Below are 12580 nucleotides of genomic sequence, written 5' to 3'. Positions count from 1 at the left end.
GAAAAGAAAAGCTACAAGAAGAATCACTCCATACACACACACACCCCAGTCAACTAGTAATGTCTATTTTTAGGGTTACTATATTAAATTCTTTATGATTTATCTTTTTAAAACCACCATATAAAAGTTTAAACATTACAAAAGCAGAAAGAGAATTATAGATCCCTTATACTCAAAAATTATATACACATCTATAATACTCTGAACTATGTTGAGAGAAAGGTGTAGGTATGCACTATTTGCCTTCCTGATCCAGGACCACACATTTGTTTCAACTGTCCTGCTTCTGGGACAACTGCTTGGCATTTTATGTTTCATGACACTAACATCTTAAGAAGATCTATTTTAGTTAGGAAATGCCTATTTCTTCACCATCAGTGTGAACTGTTGCCTTTGGAGAAGGAATACTTCATGGCTTTGTATACTTTCCAGTACTCACACCCAGGAACCACATCACGTCAAGTTGTCTGTCCCACAATTGGTATTGCCAGATCACTCCTCTATACAGCTATTTCTTGCTACTCTTATAATTGAATATGTGAATTCACTATCCTGGTTTTTCCCAGACTTGCAAATACTGATGACTCTTGAATGAATTTTTCCCTTATGGTGATAATTAGAGAGTAGTGATTCCTAGCTTTATCATTCTCTATAGACTCTTCTATAAAGAAAAGCTTTTCATTTACCTGTTTAGTTAAGTCTTTCTATAGCCTCAATAGCATCACAAATGTGTTCTCAAATTCATTGTGTCCATTGTTCATATTATGTGGGTTTGGCTTTGATATCCTTTGCACACATCACAGTTAATATAGGTTTTGTTCAAATATTGTTTCCAGTCAAACAACAGTAAGTCCCCGTTTGCAGAATGGATACTAGATATGGTTTGGTTATAAGACTATCCTCACATCCAGGGCTTCTTCAGAGAAGAAACTAAAATGTTTAAATATTCTTCCTTTCCTTTCATCCATCCTACCTTTGAATGTGACAATTCTTGTTCCCAGCATGCCTGCATTTATTCATTTGTTTAATCCTACAGAAAATACCAAATAGATTCAGTATTGTTATACTTGTATCACAATAAACCTACCAAGAAAATGTCAATGATCCTTTAGAGTTCTGCCTTTAGATGTGCTATGTTCCACTCATGTATTTTGAGGTAATTCAGGGCATCAAACCATTCCCTAATTCAATATGGTATGGCCACATGCCATTGTCACACATAAACATAATTTCTGGATTAACAGACACCTTTGTGGAGTCTATTCTCTCTTTCCACCTTTACATGGACCCTGGGGGTCAAAATCAGGTAGTCAGCCTTGTATCATTTTGTGGCAAGTGCCTTTACCATTGGCCAATCTAACCACAGTCCCGCCTCCTCTTTTTCTTCTTCCTCTTCCTCTGGATTCATGTTGCACCACAAATATCATAAATGGTTTTTTGCTGTTGTTTTGTGCTGTCATTTGTTCGAGCTAGAATTAAAATTAAGTCTATGTGGTAATTTGTTGATGTGGCGTGTCAGCTAATTTACAGATATCCCTTTAAGCATTTTTATTGGTGCTGGTTAGTTGATGTAATATTTATGGTGAAGAAGCCAAGTGATTTGTCGTACAGAGTTTTCCAAACTTCAGATTTTAATTGTATTTGTATAAAGAAATCAAAGAATCATGGAAAATCAAATTATATTTGTCAACTGATCATGGAATCTATAGGTTTGAATGCACTCAGGTTCATTTGGAGTTTCGTTTTAACAGAACATACCAAGGCTACTTTGTGGTGATGTTTTGTTCTCCTGTCAGGAGGCTCAGGTCTTCTGAATGGGCACCTCTTTATGCTTCCAATTCTTGATCTGAGATCCAACACTTCATCTTTGACTTAGCTCTTCTTGGTCACATTATTACTTATTCTTTAACATATTTTGTTTTATAATTCTGTTCCTGCATGAAAATGAGCTATCTCTATTATACAAAGTGGTGCCTAAATAGCTTTTCCAGGTAAACACAACTATGAGGAAATGAGTACTTTTTATTTATTCTTCTCCCATACAATATATCCTGACAACAGCTTCCCCTTCCTCCACTCTTCCTAGTGTTCCCCACCTTCCCTCTCTCCCAGGTCCACTGCTCTCCAGAAACAAATATTTATAAAAATTAAGAAGAACCACATGAAAAGCATATTTGCGCCATGTGCAAATTTAAATTCAACCAGAGAACCATATCTACAAAGGTAACATTGTGGAACTATAGAAGTTGAGGAATTAGCAGACTGAAAAAAACAGAACAGAAATAGGCCCCAGGTTCTAGAGTTTTCTGAATATGAAGGATAAACACATGCATTTGTCTTTAAGAACATAGAATTTAAGTGGGAGAAGATGTGATTTGAGCTTTTTGTTTTCTTCCTTATGAATAATTCATTTTATCTTGTGCCAGATTACCAAAGCATTCTTTGATGGGGTCAATCCAGGAAGTTTCACACTGTTTGACCAATTAGTTGAGACTTCTGAGTCACACTGATGAGATGCTGACTCCTGACATGAGTGTTGTAATGTCTGTCACAACATGAAAGGTATCACTTAACTGAGACAGGACAGAATCAGATCAACAGAAACATACATATATTTCTACATGCATATGTAGGATAAACTACACAAATTGAAGAAAATCCAATTGAAGACATAAACATATTTACACAAAATTGAATGAGAAACCTGATTGTTTCCTTTCTACCTATGATATGGGGTTGTGGGAGGCTTCCTTTTTTAAATGGCCTTCTTGAGATACAATTTACATTAGTTACATGACCTTAAAATATACAATTCTGTGTTCCCTGGTATATTCATAGGATATGTAACCATCACCACAATCTCATCTCTATCTGCCCTAAAATAAGTCCATGCCCATCAACTGTCATTTTCTACCCTCCATATCTCATTACCTACACTGTATACAACCGCTTATTCACTTCTCTATTAACTAGCCACTTACATGCAAATTTTTAGATTGCTATGTCTAATGTGTCTCTTGAAATTCCTTTTATTTTTTTTTTACAATATCTATCATAAGAACAAGAGTGGCTTGGAGCCCTCAACTGAAAGAATTGCTATCTAAGAAAGAAAGATGTAGCAAAATAACCAAAAGAGGTACTATTGAATCCAATTACATGTTGTGGCCTAAGGAATCACTGGGCATTACTGTCCAGGAATGAGAGAATGTGTGGTTTGGCTTACACTAGTCAATTGCTTGTAATTTTAATATAAACTTGAAGGAGGCATCACTTTATGAAATTTGTACTCACAGACAGTAAGTAGCATTTGCAGCCAGTTCAATTCCTGACATCACAGTTCACTATTTGAGCAACTCTGAATACATACAGGAATAGTGATGAGGCAGGCTTTATAAAGCTAGCCTGTAGATCAAGAATGTGATGCCTTAGACCTAAACTTGGTAATTCAGTGCTCAATAAATATGAGTTGTTGCTTGGTCAAACTCTAAAGTAGAATTGTTTCCTATGCCAGCTTACCACATGCCACATTTGCTTGGTGTTTTCAAAATCTCTATTCAAAGAAATTTTCTCCTTGAATGCAATACATGGTGATCGAAAGTGCTGTAATATAGACAAAACAGCACTGATCAAGCACAATTAAAACTAGAGCTGTAGGAGGTGAAGGCAACCTGGCTTCGACATCTGTCACACCATTGATCACCAGGGCTGATAAGGCTGATCTGACTGGCTAGGCGGGTGTCTCCTTCCTCCCTCACTATTCTACGTCCTTCCCGAAGCTTTGTGCTTGGTTGAAGAGGACAACCTTCTCCAAATAGAGGGGGACCAAGCTTTGGTCAAGAGTATAAGAGTAGCTGTGCTCTCCTGCTAGAATCTCCAAACAAGCTCTCAAGACTAGAGCTGTAAACCAGCCTTTACTTTAGAGCCATGTGTTACATAAATAGCAAAAGTGCTAATATATTCTGTTCACCCAGAACTCATGTATCAGACGTTCCTCTTCTGTATTAAAAAGAAAAATTACAGTGGTAACAAAGCATATATTATGGTACTATACATGTATACATGTGTGGTCTCATAAACTACACATAATCCTTTATAGGTCAAAATATTAACATTAAGTAATGGTAATTCAGTAAGACCTTATGTGCAAAACATTGAAATATGTGTGAACTGAAATGGTGATTTGATTTTGTGTCCTTACATGTAAGAAAGTGTGACCATGAAGGGGTCCAGTGCCTTCCATGTTATGCAGGAAGGAATCGAAGTGCATTTGTTTCTAATACTGTTATATAATTTTACTTCTGGGGTATCATGTATTTTCTGTCCTTTTAAAAGGTGTGCTGTTCAGTATTATTATGTCCAATCAGAGAACTCATGATACACAACATTTTCATACTTGGGAAATGTTAACACATTACATTCCTTGCTTTGAAACATAAAAGAACTAATCAAAGACAACACTTTTTCATTTTCCTTTGACCTGTGAGGCAATGTAAATGGTGTGGTTTGCATGCAACACCACTTGGGGTCCTAGAAGCCTCTGCATTGTCCATCTGTGTGTATTTGTGTGTTTACACCCCTGGCTTTCCTCCTCTTGGCATAATTTTGTATATGCATGAGATTTCATAATTGTTTTGCATGAAAAATCATCTGTAATGTTAAAGAGTAGTGTCTAACACCCCTGTGATATCATATGCCATTAATTCTTACATGATATTTTTTCTTTTACTTTCAGTTACTGGAGTTTAAGTATGCTTGAAATGTAAAAGTGGCATGACACTGGAGTGATGCAAGAATATGTAATATTCCTTTAAGGAAAATACAGGGCACTTCCCAGCCTTGTCTTTGGCTGCCAGTTCTCAATTACAAGTTATGATAAAACTCTGTTAAACAAGGTGCTGTCTGCAGACCTAAGTTCCAAGAATGTAATGCTCTAGTATGAGAAATAAAACGTTTCCTTATCTGGCATAAAATTTAGCTTCTCTGACTTTGGTGAAAGACATTTCAGCACTTCTGTGTCCCCTGAATGAACTTGATAGAGGAGCACAAGTGTACAATTGCACCAATTGTTTTTTATCAAGCTTCTAATTAATGTGGGCACATGACTAAGTCTCGTGAATGAGACAAAATGCTCACCTCTCAGCCAACAAATGCTCATTTCCTCCAAGCTGTCACCTTTCTGGCTCCACAGTTCTTCCTGCCAGTGCCCAATGCTAACCCTGGGGTAGAATACCCCTTTTCACATTACCATTGACAATTCAATTTAAACCTGTGCAAGTTAAGAAACTCTAGTCCCTGGAGATGCTTTTCTAGTGTTTTTAAGCAGCTAAAGATTCAAACCAGTCAAGTGTGGATGATAAGCAGGCTGATGACATTTTTGAAACATTATAGGCTATGAAATTAATAAGCCTTGAATGGTCCCATTTCACCAAGAACAACCCACGAAACACTTATGTAACAACCACCACCATGCAAAAGGATTAATTTTCTTTAAAAATCTACAAACAAGCATTGCTAATCACCAGAGTGATTGTATTCTAATAACTATAATATGTATACATTATTTTTAATCCAGTTCCATTTAAACTAATAAATGATTTGTACTTTAAAGGTATTCAGCCCAATGTTCTCCCTTTACCAAAATGTAGATGGGTGACTGTCATTTCTCCCATGCTGGGGTGATTATCAAGTAAATACCACTTTAGCAACTTCTGGTTGAGTGCTTGCTGACTGTCACCAATGAAATCTGTGACACTGGTATTGGTCTCAACCTCTCTGTGCTTCTCCAGCTGGTCCATAATGAGGATGTGAGGCTAAATTATCTTTCGAATTAAAATGTTACACTATAATTATCATGTATCATAAATCCACTTGATTCTCTGTGCAGTTTAAATTAAATACAAGCTGAAATAATACAGATTCAGTTTCAAGAAAGCCAGACAATGAGGGGAAAGGAACTTACTTTTTAGTCATTTTATGCCCGGCAGTGATAAAACGAGAATTGTATAGCATCTAGTGTGGGTATCACCTCGTATGATCTCAACACCTAAGAAGTGTGTTGATTTGTAGACAAAGATTCCGAACTTCAGAGAGATCCACTTACTGGTCAAAGTTAACTGACAAACTGTAGAACCAGAATAGAGCCTGAATCTTCCACTTTAAGACATCCCTTCTGTCACTATTTATCTGCAAGGAGTGTTCTGACTGTAAAACCATTTTCCCAAGGCACCATTATCAAGAGTTGGCACTCCTGGAGAATCAAATCTGCCTTTAGAAGGCTCCAGCACCTCTGTTGAGTGTCCACTTGCGTCACTACAGCTCTCTGTGCTTTTACAAACTAGTTGTTCTGTCAGCATGAGTGTGACAACAATTAGACGTCCCCTGTTTTTGCCCCATGCCTTTTCTCCTTCACAGTCATTCAATGACAAGCGTAAAAAGAGCTTCATCTTTTCACGAAAGTTCCCATTCTACAAGAACAAGGAGCAGAGTGAGCAGGAAACCAGTGATCCTGAACGTAAGTAGATTCTGAAGATAATGTCACATGCAACACAAGAAAAAAATCTTCACGGGCAACACTCATGACAGGCTGTCCCATGCCACACACCAAGGCAAACAACATGGCAGGCAGGCAGGGCAGGTTTTACTACTGTGACCAGTGTTTGACTGCAGTCTGGATCCTACCCTTCCTGGAGCTGTCTTTTGCAGAAAGGGCTAGAAAGGGCCTTGACAAAGCTGGGGCTTCGATTCCAACCAGCATTTCTCCTTGACCAGGAACAGGTCAGGTTTGATCATGCGACTCCCTAAGGCTTGAGAAAAATTCCCTTTCTTACATTGCCACATAAGTATTTTGTTTTGAATACTAGCTTACTGGAATTAATTCAATGACTTCCACTGAGTAGTGGTGCATTGGTTCACTCTTACCCTCCAGGAGGTCATTAAATATATGCTGAGAAGGGAGCTTGTAGTGGTGGGGACAGAATTTGTGATGAAATTTTTAGTGGGGACATTCTTTGGCAGTGAAAACAATTACATTCACTGAATATTTCCCCACAATCTCTGGCTTCAACCTTTTGAGTTGATTTACAAATCAAAAATTTCCTCTTATGACTCAGTTTAGATAGTTTGGGAATGAAAGTTATTTCAAAATGAAAGAGAGTGGGATCCAGATTGCTTGGGCAACACGGTCTGTCATGGTAGTACCCATTTCAACTCCACTGACCTCTACCTTCCTCTTCCGTGGCTGTTCTTCCTCTCTCATTGCTCTCTCTGGGGACTTCCATGCAGGACATCCCCGGATTAGGTGACGACGGTTATGGAACAAAGACTCTGAGTAAGTTTCCAGGAATGGTCACTGTTAACTTTTCTTTTCCTTTCCTTTTGAGTTTGGCTTTTGTTCCTTTTCTTGAGGGCCTTTCATTCCTAGCATGCACACGATACGAGTTTGATTTGTTACCTAGCTGTTGAATGCTCCTACAAAATAATTTTCAGTCATTTTGTTCTGCATGTCAGCATTTAAAAGCCTAATGTGTCAGGCAGTGTAACTCCTGCTGCGGGCAACACCTCCCCCTTTCTGGCCATGTGACAATGGCCAACATGGTCTGGATGTCCATCAGGGCATCATTTGCTCATCCACCAACTTCCTCTTAGAGCAAAAGGCCATGTTGCAAAGAAAGGGTGAGTGGAGTGTTCTAGAATGGCAAAGTCGAAATATTCTTTATGTGCTCTCTTCTGCCTTTTCAACATGGGAAGATATAATGACCTTGCTCAATTCTATAACTGAGCTATACTTTGCTATTAATAAAGGAGCTGTTTTGTAGCCAAAAGCAACATGCATTCCCAAAAAGCAAATATTAAGCTATCTGAGCCTTAATTCTCTGTTATTAACTTTGACTGATTTTTTCTCTGACTTGCAGTGGTCCTGCTTGAACCGTTTGTATGATAATTTAGATAAATATTAATACCCTTTGCCTATTTGAGTTACCAGCTGCATTATGTTGTCAGGGCTTCATCTTGTAGTACAGAATGAAAAATAAGATATACTAGACCTTCACATTTTCTACTTATTCATGTCTTTGGTCTATGTCTCATTGTACTTAAATTAAAAACAAGTATCTGTCTCAAAATCCTATGCTATGATTTTGCTTTCTTTAATCCTAATTCCACTCTGAAAGACCCAATGTAATAAGAACAGAATGTTGTATCTTTTACAAATGTATCACATACTCAGTTTGTTTTGCTTGTTTTAATGTAATAGCTACAGGAGATATTATTAGTTGTTCATTTTATAAAGCAAAATACCATTGAGCTGGATTTCACATTCAAGGGCTGTTTTCATAAGCCTGTGCATATGCTGATGCCTGCCTTCCAGGGTTTGAGTGTTGACTCTCAGTGGCCTGGTTTAGACATGTAACTGGAGAAGATAAAGTATGGTCAAGTGCTGCTCTCCTTAAAGATGAAAACTTTATCTTTGAAAGATTACATCAAGTGTGGTATGAGATTTAACCACAGATTTCAGCATCATCTGGATGGCACCAAGCACTGTCTGGGGGAATTTATACACTTCCCATTTGAAAAGGGAAAAATGATTGTTTTAGCATATCACTAACAGTAAACTTCATTAAAAAGTATGTAATGCCCTGTTGAGTCCAGATGTTTGCTTACTCTTAAAAACTGAACAGATGTAATTAGTGAATTACTGAAAGTAAGATAGGAACATCCATAAAGGTATCCTGCAGTATGGGATTGCATCTTCTCTGTGTGTTCGGTGATAGAAAGCAGACTTTCATGGGTCCATCTATCCCCTGTCACCGTGAGTCCTTGGACTGTTAAATGTATGCCCAGATTAATAGCACAGCTCCAGCCATAAACACATAGAGAGGAATGATTTGAAATCAGCATTTGCTTTGGTTTTCATTAGCTTTATGCTACAGAATCAATCCCCTCAGCAAGCCAAAAAAAGTACATGTCAAAGCATTTTAAAGCACTTTTTTGCTGTCAGAGGATAGATAATGTGTCTCCTCTTTCTCTTTTTTAAGTATTGCCAAACAGTTGAAAGTCAACAAGTCACATATATATCATTTTAGTGCAGTGACATATGAAGAAATTGGTAAGTTATATGTGATCAACTCATCAACTGAACATTACACATATCTCTGCTGTTAGCTGGGCTTTCAGGATGAATTAAACATAATTCATGCCAGATCCTGCACTGGGCATCAGGCCATTTATCTTCTACCTGCTCTATTCTCCCAGAATTTAATAGCTATTCAAGCAAGGATCATAGAATAAAAACTAAGTCATGAAACATTTCTCAGGGACTGATTGCTTCCTCCCATATTTTCTACTCACTGAAGCAGGAAAGAGCTTCAAAAATCCCTTTTAGACCTGAGGATTTGCTTGCAAAGCATTTAAATGGAAAAATCAAAGGGGCTCCAGGGATCCGTTGGCAAATGCAGTCTTCCTTCAAAATAATAAGGGCTAAAATAGATCCAAAAAACCGCCTACATGACAGTGGATACACACTGTCCTTCACAACACCTGTCTGGAGAATCAGAACACTACAGATATGTCACTTGTAGGAAGGACGTCACCTGGGCTGCCATTGTTTGCTGTTTGATAATTAAAGGTTCTATTCTTATTTGCTGAAAGGAAGAAACGGCAGTATTGTGTAAACTGGCAATAAAGTTTTCATCTTTGTCTTCTCTGGGTTCTCTCAGTGTGACTCTTCTGCAGCCTTTCACTTGAACTCTGCTCACATTTCCAGTAGCTTTGCATGGGCGTGCCCTTTCAGTTCTGGCTGCTCTCTGATGCTTGATCCTTCTTTAATTTGCTGTGCTGTCCTTGCAGAACACGTCTCTTCTAATGCCAGCGATAGCGAAAGTAGCTGCCGTAAGTTACTGCTTGGGCTTGTGGTTATTTTCTTTGCAGTTGCCCCCATTGCCTGTGGTAGTCATTTCAGAATCTTTTCAACCACTGCCGCTTTTGATTTTCTTTTTTATTTTCTTTTCTTCTTTTTGTCATCTTCTCCAAAGCAAATGGCTTGAAATGAAATCAGCATTTGATGTGGAAAGATACAAATGACACAGGAGCCATCAGTGGACCCTAACATGATTTTGTGCATGCACAGATTTTTCTAATACCAATTCAAAGCTCAAATGCTTGTGACCCCATGAGAGAGGATTTTGACATTCTATTCACCAAATCAATTTAACCTCCCTGTAGGAAGGAAGAAGGTCATGATTCTATTCTCCTTCTCATTTGGCCTTTTCCCTTCTGCTCCTGGAGCTAAAGCATTTCTAATTTACAATGTTCCCTTTAATTCAGGTGTCTTTTGTATCACTTTCTTCTTGATTAATATTTTAAGACACATAGCATATCTATGTGTCTAATGTTATTTGGGATGGTTGGGAAATTGATGAAAACACTCATCTAATGCTGAAAGAATTTTCAAAACTTTTTAGGTTACAAAACATAACTGAAAAGGTAGGTAACTATTTGAAAATGTTCTCTGTCTTTCTTTAGTCACCTCAAGCCATTTGCTTAGTGTGTGAAAATATTCACCAAACAATAAGCACATCCTTCTAATCACCCCTCATGGTTTCTTGCTTCCTACTTGCTGGTGTTTGGTGACTTATATAGGTACCTATTACCTCTGGGTCCTTATGATGTCTTTAATATTGATTTGCACTGCTTAATAAAGTAGGCTAACCCAAAAGCAATTGTCAAGGGTGTAAGAAAACTGCAGGCCCAATACGTGACCCACAGAAATAAACACCAATGCAGAAATTGGTATTGCCTTTTGCTTGAATATTAATTGAAAAGTAAAATTTTGGGGGCACCCCTGTCCTACCCCCATTACATATGATGCTTTATAAAGTCATGCCTTTTGAAGCAGAGTGCCAATTAGTAAGTATAACCTGGAGTGTGGTTTTGAAGAAATAGACTGGTGGACAGTAGAAGACACACACACACACCAGACAGAGAAGGGTGTCAGGTAATGGTGAGGAACAGAAAAGTAAGGTGACATAGACCAAAGACTGAATGACAAAATTGTGATAAGATGCCCAAGCAAAATGTTAAAGTTACACAATTGTCAAATCGATAAAGTGTTATGTTCAACCTGGTTGCACTCTTCCTACTCTTATGATTAACCCAAAAGTAGGAGAAAAAACCGCATCTCTCATTTCTCATGTGATTTTCAAATCAGAACCAGTGAAGAAGGAGGGGCCACAGCTTACCTTTTTGACTCCATGAGCCACCCTTGATGTTTCATGAGGAGAAATGAGACGTACTTGTCTGGCCCTCATGAAGACCGCTGACACTAATTTCTTTGGTTTTCAGTTTTTAAGGGCTTTGCTCCCCTCCAGTAGACAGAGCTATATAAAAGGAAAATGTATGCTTTGCTCTTCAGTCCTCTTTATGGGGTGTACTATCTTCTTTGGAAGTCACATTTTTGGATATTTTTTTCAGAACTAAGTCATAGAATTTAGGCCACAGCTTTGAGCTGTTGGAGTAATGTGCCATGATGACACCAATCATTCTTTCTCCTTCCAAATAGTAGCTACACACAAGAATTTATTGAGGGGATGGAGGAAACAATTGCATACACCATGAATTACCTATGAGAAGAGGGGAGCTTGGAGCTAGAGTCATGATTTAGTAAGGCAGATGTGGAGAATAATCATTCATTTGGGATCTCGGATTATAGAGGGCCAGGCATGCAAGATTTCCTCCAAAGCTAAGAGGAATGTTCACTGATTCATTTGGTAACTCCTAAATGCAAGGTCCCATTTCTCCGTGCTATAAAACCCAGTATGAAAATTGATCAAGCTGGATCTTACTACACATGAATTTGGAAAGAGAACTTAATAAATGAACAGGAACTGTAGGGACCAGGATAAAAGTCTGACTCCAGCACAGCAGGTGCATCCACGATACTTTCAGACAGGAAGTGACCTGAAAAGCAGATCACATGTCAAGAGGGAGAAAGGAACTTTCTGTGAGGGGCAGCGTCACACCAAAAGGGCAGAGGCATGGCCCAGACATGTGTTCCAAAAAGAAGCAACTTTGATATCAAAATAGGCTGTATTTTTTTTGTATTTTTTCTAGCGAATTTCTGACTTTTGCTATAATTGAGACTAATTTTATGTCTCATGAATAGCAGTACAAACAAATATGAAAAGACTCTGCCACTTTGAAAACATTGCCTGTTCAATCCGGAGACGGGGTGGCTTTATAAGAAGTGGATGGCTCAAAATAGTCCAAGGATACTGTGCCGCACAGTGCACAAAGCACCATTCACATGGCGTTCTGGAGACACAGCCTTACACATGCATGCCTAAAAGCCTCCACTTCTAAGACATAATTCAAACATCTGCAGCATCACATCAGGCATTGCAAAATAATTTTCTCAAGCCCAACTATATTGAGTAGCATCTAAACTGTAATTACTTAACCTGCATATTGCTTAAGTATACAAAACACCACTTCAAAACCTTAGTTATTGAATAGTTCCATATTTCTCTCTGCCAACAAAGTAGTAAAGTTAAGGCTCATGTTTTTGGCACTCCTGTATAGACCATCC

At 38.2% G+C, this 12580-nt stretch overlaps 1 protein-coding gene across 15 annotated transcripts in view; it reads left to right on the top strand.

Moving 5' to 3' along the window:
- Positions 1 to 12580, top strand: part of Dlg2 (discs large MAGUK scaffold protein 2) — a 1919116-nt gene that overhangs the window by 1882735 nt on the left and 23801 nt on the right. For 8 of the 15 annotated variants that reach the window (XM_040732003.1, XM_040732001.1, XM_040732051.1 and 5 more), the window contains one exon: positions 7282 to 7327. In XM_040732003.1, the coding sequence (XP_040587937.1) occupies positions 7282 to 7327 (46 nt within the window). Of the gene's footprint in view, positions 1 to 6411; positions 6512 to 7281; positions 7328 to 9843; positions 9886 to 12580 lie in introns of all 15 variants that reach the window. The other 7 variants (XM_040731998.1, XM_040732045.1, XM_040732041.1 and 4 more) reach the window with 3 other exon arrangements.

This window comes from Mesocricetus auratus, unplaced genomic scaffold (assembly GCF_017639785.1).
Source record: "Mesocricetus auratus isolate SY011 unplaced genomic scaffold, BCM_Maur_2.0 Super-Scaffold_4256, whole genome shotgun sequence".
NCBI lineage: Eukaryota > Metazoa > Chordata > Mammalia > Rodentia > Cricetidae > Mesocricetus > Mesocricetus auratus.
Note: the sequence above shows the minus strand (reverse complement) of the source record. Positions and strands in the feature narration are given on the sequence as shown.